This window comes from Cyprinodon variegatus, unplaced genomic scaffold (genome assembly GCF_000732505.1).
Source record: "Cyprinodon variegatus isolate N-32 unplaced genomic scaffold, C_variegatus-1.0 Scaffold303, whole genome shotgun sequence".
Classification (NCBI taxonomy): Eukaryota; Metazoa; Chordata; class Actinopteri; order Cyprinodontiformes; family Cyprinodontidae; genus Cyprinodon; species Cyprinodon variegatus.
This window is the reverse complement of record NW_015150756.1, coordinates 240045-246044: the sequence shown is the minus strand read 5'-3', so window position 1 is coordinate 246044 and position 6000 is coordinate 240045. Positions and strand designations below refer to the sequence as shown.

The window sequence follows — 6000 nt, the reverse complement described above, 5'->3', positions numbered from 1 at the left end:
AGAGAAATTACTTATCCTAACTTGTTCTAACAACCTTAACCAGGAATTAAAAGGAAAACAATAAAAGAGCCAGTCTAATATTTAGAGAAGTCCAGGTTCGTGAACTGGGAGGGATGAGAATGTAAACTTCCACCATTTGTCTCTAGGTGAGATGTGGGCTTTCTTGCAGAAAGGAGACATTTTCTATGTCTCAGAGATAAACTTTTGATTTGGAAACTAAAGGTAAAAAACTGTCATCATCCACAAAGAAAAAAATCCTCACGACTCTAGAAGAAAAAGCTTTTCTCTAGAAAAAGAAAAGGTAATAATACCAAAATATTTTAGTTTGTGAATGAACTCCGGGACAAAGAGCTTTGTTTCTGAAGATGTGTTCTCATTTTATATTGACCTTTATTACATTTGGAGGGAAGTTAGGAAAGTGAAGTATCTCAGCTGTAAAGTCCACCATCTTCAGAAACATGCAAACGTTTGACTCAAAAACAGAAATCAGAGTGTCTTCAGTCTCCCGCTACTGAAACAGCTCAACGTCTCTGTTAACCTGGGGTGATAATTAGTGTGGCTGCGTCGTACAGAGAGCGATCTGTTCCCAAACCAGTTTAAATAGCTGCATGTCAGAGGAGGAGGAGAACAGGTGGAGAGGAGGAGTGACACTCTGGAAATGATGGAGGATCAGCAGACGGTTTAAAGTTCAACAGCTGCCTCTGAACGCAGCCCCGACCCGGCATCTGTGTCTCTGCAGCGGCCTGGTTTAAGTCCATCTGGTCATTATAACGCAGATGGACCCCCCGTTCCCACCACTCCAGGTGATATAAAGTCTTTGTTAATTAGAGCTGACATCTCATTTACTCTCATTCTTTTTCTATTCCTCCAAAAGTGTTTCTAATTTCAACCCAATGTGAAATTAACCAATTAGCTAATTGTGTGATTTGTGGGGAATCCCTCCACTGCGTGTTTGCTTTGTGTGTTTGTGCCAATGAACATAACGGGTGAAATAATCAGCCAGAAGCAGAGGAGCAAATCTATCTCCTGTTTAAACATTTAGAAAATCCAGGCATTAGTCAGATCAGGCTGTTCCTATAGTCCTACAGAGATTCATTGAAACTGATTTAATTAATTTGGCTTCTGCTTCCAAACTTCCATCATTTCATGGAGGCAAATACAGGATTCGATTCTCAGAATTACCATGGAAACGAACTTGGACGAAAATATAACACTTTCTTTGTATGGAATGTGAATTTAACCCGGGAAAAAGTCACATGAGAGACTCAAATTAGGGATGAACAGACTAGTTTGACCTACCTGGTGTGTTCAGTTTCAGAGGCTGTATCCTCCAAGGACGCGGTCTATGTGGACTGGGTCCTTCAAGATCTGTGAGAATAAAGAGACTGGAAGAGTTTTGGCTGGGAATTCAGACATGTCCAGCTTTCTGCAGCTTTCACCGCCGTATGCTCTGTCGCTTAGCAACAGTGACAGTTGACACACAAAGCAGGAAAATAATGATCAGCGAACTTTTCACAATTGTTTATTTTATTTTATTATTATTTTTTTTTTTTGTAAAGTGAACTAAAACTACACTCATGAGAATACAGAAATCCAGAGTGGAATACAGTTGACAACCACCGCGAGCACGAACAAATAAAAGCAAATATAACAATATAAAAGGGGTAGAAAGATATACATTAGTCTAAACTAGGGGTGCTCAACTCCGGTCCTCAAGAGCTACTATCCTGCAACTTTTTGATGCACCCCATTTTTAACACACCTGACTCAAATTAGTGGCTCATTACCATGCCTCTGCTGAGCTAAATGAGGAGATTGAGCCTTTCGATTCAGGTGTGTTAGAGAAGAGATGTATTTAAAAGCTAAAGGATGGTAGCACTTATGGACTGGACATGAGCACCCCTGGTCTAAACAATGTATGTATAAAAATATATCTGCAAAATGTCTTATATTCAACAAAAAAAATGCTTAGTTAAGCAAATTGTGCAAAATAATAAATAAAAAATAGAAATCATATTATAGTCCCCAAACTGCAGATATATTAGAATCTGTCTTTAAATTACAGCCAAACCCAGTTTACACAATAACAGATAAAAACCTTTTGATAAATCAAACATTACCGCCACATATCTGACTCAATAACCATTAAAAAATATATATTTTCATTTGTTTCAGACAGAACTATTAACATTCTTGTATTATATTAAACTGCACTTCCAATATTCACCGCTGTTCAGCGTGAAGTACCTTTTTCCACTGATCATGAAGCAGCTGGCTTGCTTGGTCTCGCAATGAATCCTGGGATATCCAAGGATAGATAGGATACACCGGACCCATCCTTCAAATCGGGCAAAAAAAGGACGCTTTTGTAGGCTGCATAACGAGCAGTCTTGTAATCCGAACAGACCTTGGCGGCCTACAAATCTAGCCTTCAGAGGACGCAGGCCCTGAATTCGAATTCAGCCACTGACACCAGGCAAGGCAGGTTTTTCGGGTTTGTTTACATTTTAAGAAGAGTTCAGGGACATGAGATGTTTTTAGGAGGTCTATGGGGAATTTTTAGTCACTGTTACAGCTCCTTGCAACAGTTGCTTGAAGGAAAAAGTGGTAAAAGATTTTTTAGGAGACTATAAAAATTTGTAATTAGTAGAACATGAGCTAAGCAAAGACCACGGAACACGGGAGAATTGAGTGGATAATTAGTGGCAAACAAGACGCAGCCGAATGTAGTTGGACTTATTGCAGAGAATCAAAACCATAAGAGAAGTAAAGCAAAACTGCTGGAAAAATCTAATAAAGGAAACGAGGCATGAAAGAAACTTAACTGAGATGAATTTAGAGAAAAGTAAGAGCGAAAGAAATCACTCAACTAATGTCCACAAGAAAAAATTAACATATATAGACACAAAAAGCAAAATTATAACTGGCAAAAATGAGGACATCAAGTTTTTAAGGTAAAACTTATAACCTAAAGAAAAACAGTGTAGATCTTAAAAGTAAACACAAAACAATAATTAAAGCTCACAGTAAAAAACCACATACAAAGTTAAATGAAAAACTTAAAGTACCCGGAATTGTGACCATCATGTTGCAGCTTCGAGTGACTTTCATGTTAACAAAATAGTCCAATAATAAAAGTTAAATAAGACTTTTTTAAAGATGCTTGGTTTCATCAAAGGCCTCAAAATACAAAAAACCCATCAAGAACTGAATTTTTATTTGTAATAATCAGGACTTTTTTCTCACCAATCCGTAGTGAACACCAACATTTATATTATTATGCCAGCACTATTCCAGTCTTATCCTAATTCAAATCAAATATGAATTTTTTCTTTTTTGTGACACTGGATCTTGGATTTTTTTCTTTAATTGAATTTGCAACTCGGCTTCTGGGTTCAAACTTGCTTAGCCGCTGTATTTCCTTGTCTAAACCCTGCATGCCTGGTATCTTACCTCGGTTGTCTTTTTAAATTTCCCTCAAAACTTTATTTACTTATAATTTGAGCAAAAAAAAAAAAAAAAGCAAAAAACATCATGTCTGCAGGATCTTTCAGAAAAAATGCTTGTATGTAACCAGACCAGAGTTTATGTCATATAACGTGACTATGTACCTTTAAGAATTTTTTAGGACGATGATTTTTGACCCAATGAGTCAAGCCAAAAAAAGTTAAAGTTTAAAAACAATCCACTGGACTTTGTTTTCCAAGTTTGAAGACGTTTCCCTTCCCATCAAGGAAGATTTTTCCAATTAAAAAATGTCTGGATTGGTGCTAATCCAGACCTTTTGAATTGAGAAAGATTCCTGATTATAATCTGGATGAGTGAGAGTCTTCACCAGCAAATGAGCTAAAGTGGACAAAGGAGGTCTGAGCAATGTGTGATCAACACCATGGCTTCTAATAGTGGGAGTTCATCGATTCAGGTTGAGTTTAAAGTATATGGTGAAGATGGATAATGGGACATAAATTGACTCTTAACCTTCAAATGTCTCGTTCAGCTCTGAATATGCAAAGGTTGTTCCTTGTGTTTCCAGGAGAAGCAGCGCTTCCTCACCGATGTCCTCCATGAGGTGATGCTGCTGGATGGACTGAGTTCCTCTCATCCCATCTCTCAGGAGGTGGAACAGGCGACAGACATCGACCGGGTCTTTGACTGGATCGCCTACAAAAAGGTGAGCGACTTTAACCTAAGTTTCTTACCAGTTGCGTTTCTAAAAACCTGGTTGTGAGTGAAATCAAAATGTCTGAAAATGTTGAAATGGATTGAAATGAACAAAGAACCCCTTTTTTTAATTCTCTGTGCCATCTGTAGGGGGCAGCGCTGATCCGGATGCTGGCGAACGTAATGGGACAGCCCTTGTTTCAGAAAGGACTCAACGTAAGTGCAGGTTTCTGTGTGTTCGCCGCCATCACTCTCGAGGTTTTTAATATTTCAAGCGACAGCTGGCTGGTGGCTTTGAAGCGCTCTTAAGAGATTTGTCATCGAGTCAACTTGAAGGTTTCAGACAGACGTTCTGTCAAGAGAGGGTGTCTTCAATAAGCCATATTTTAGAGACACTCTTACTGGTAAGAGCTTATGGTAATTATGTTGGGGCTTAGCTGCAGAGGCAGTTTCAGAAAGTTTTTCAGCTTTTTTAAAAACCTCTTAGGTTTGGGTTTAACTGCCACAAAGACATCTCATCCTTCTTCTGTTTATGTCATTTCCTAGAAAGAAGAGTTAAAAGATCAGAGCTGGATTTGATCAGCAAAGTAAAATCTGATAGTCAGTTATTCCCAAACCTACTGTATGTGGCTATAGTTGCTGCCAGGGGGGCGCAACAAGTAACAGGTTTTCAACACATCTTAGATTGATTTAGAAAAATTAACCAATAACCATTTGAAGCCAATAAGCTGGAAATAAATGAGAGGGTGAATACTTCCAAATCAAACACAGAGGAAATCAGAGTAAAATCAAAGAAGGTTTGCATCATTCTCCCAGTTATAAATCTCCTGTAAGGCTGACTAATGTAGCCCCCAAAGCAACATTAACCAGCAACAGAAATGTTCTATAAAAATGGCTTCCTGGAGAAAGTGTCTCTTCAACACTGAAAGCAGAGGTCCATGTTTCAGGTATTTTACTTACAGAGGTGTCCAGTAACTACGAATAAGTACTAGGTGGTCAGTACGACTATCTCAGAAGGTTGTAAGTACCTGGTTCTAACATCCCCTCTGGGTTCCCTAGCAAGATCCTTGTCCCCTATATTGTCCCCCGGCACTCAGACCTCCCCCATCCGAACTAAGGGATGGTTTGACTGCAGAAGTCCACTTTCATTGCCACGTATGCTGTATGCAATAACAAACTATTTTTTTTCCCTTTTAATCTCCTAAAAGTATAAAGCTTCTCATGCAGGGCTTAAGTTCAGTTTGTATATATAGAACAAAACTAGACCTACTTTGTATTTTTTATGTTCTCGCTACCAACACAATGCCCCAAATAGGAAAATTAACCTATTTCCTGTGAATAAAACTCTTGTTTAAGAGCTGAGATTTTTAGAGATCTTTTATTTTAATATTTTAGGCAGAAACTTTCCCTTTAGTACCCAAGTACAATGTAGAACCTGTACTTTTAGAATTTTACTTACACAGGTATCTGTAATTTTAGTGAAGAAAAGAATGGAAATAATTTGACATGACTTTAGATTTAAATCCTTTTCCTCCAATGGTTGGTAATATCAGCACCTGCGTTCAGCATATTCAGCAGCTTTTGTTTTATTTTTGTAAATATAGTGGTAGATAGTGATTTAGAGACCATTACTAGCTTACTATCTAGGCTGATTTCAGAGTTGATTTCTGAGCCTGACGTAGTCCTACTCAATTCTAGAATATCAGTCTGATACTGCTCCATAGAGCTGTGATTATGGGGCGTGTTTTGAACGAACCAGGAAAAAAAAAAATGCCTCTGCACTCAATTGGATAGACCTACAACCAATAAGAGCAACGGAGTGCGTGACGTATGTTAAGC

General features: G+C 38.2%; 2 protein-coding genes across 3 annotated transcripts in view; both read left to right on the top strand.

Moving 5' to 3' along the window:
• LOC107090620 (histone H2A-like) overlaps positions 1–6000 on the top strand; it is a 665777-nt gene that overhangs the window by 421941 nt on the left and 237836 nt on the right. The window lies entirely within an intron of this gene.
• trhde (thyrotropin-releasing hormone degrading enzyme) overlaps positions 1–6000 on the top strand; it is a 249933-nt gene that overhangs the window by 168105 nt on the left and 75828 nt on the right. The window contains exons 7-8 of the mRNA XM_015384105.1: positions 4034–4171; positions 4312–4377. Of these exons, the coding sequence (XP_015239591.1) occupies positions 4034–4171; positions 4312–4377 (204 nt within the window). The remainder of the gene's footprint in view (positions 1–4033; positions 4172–4311; positions 4378–6000) is intronic.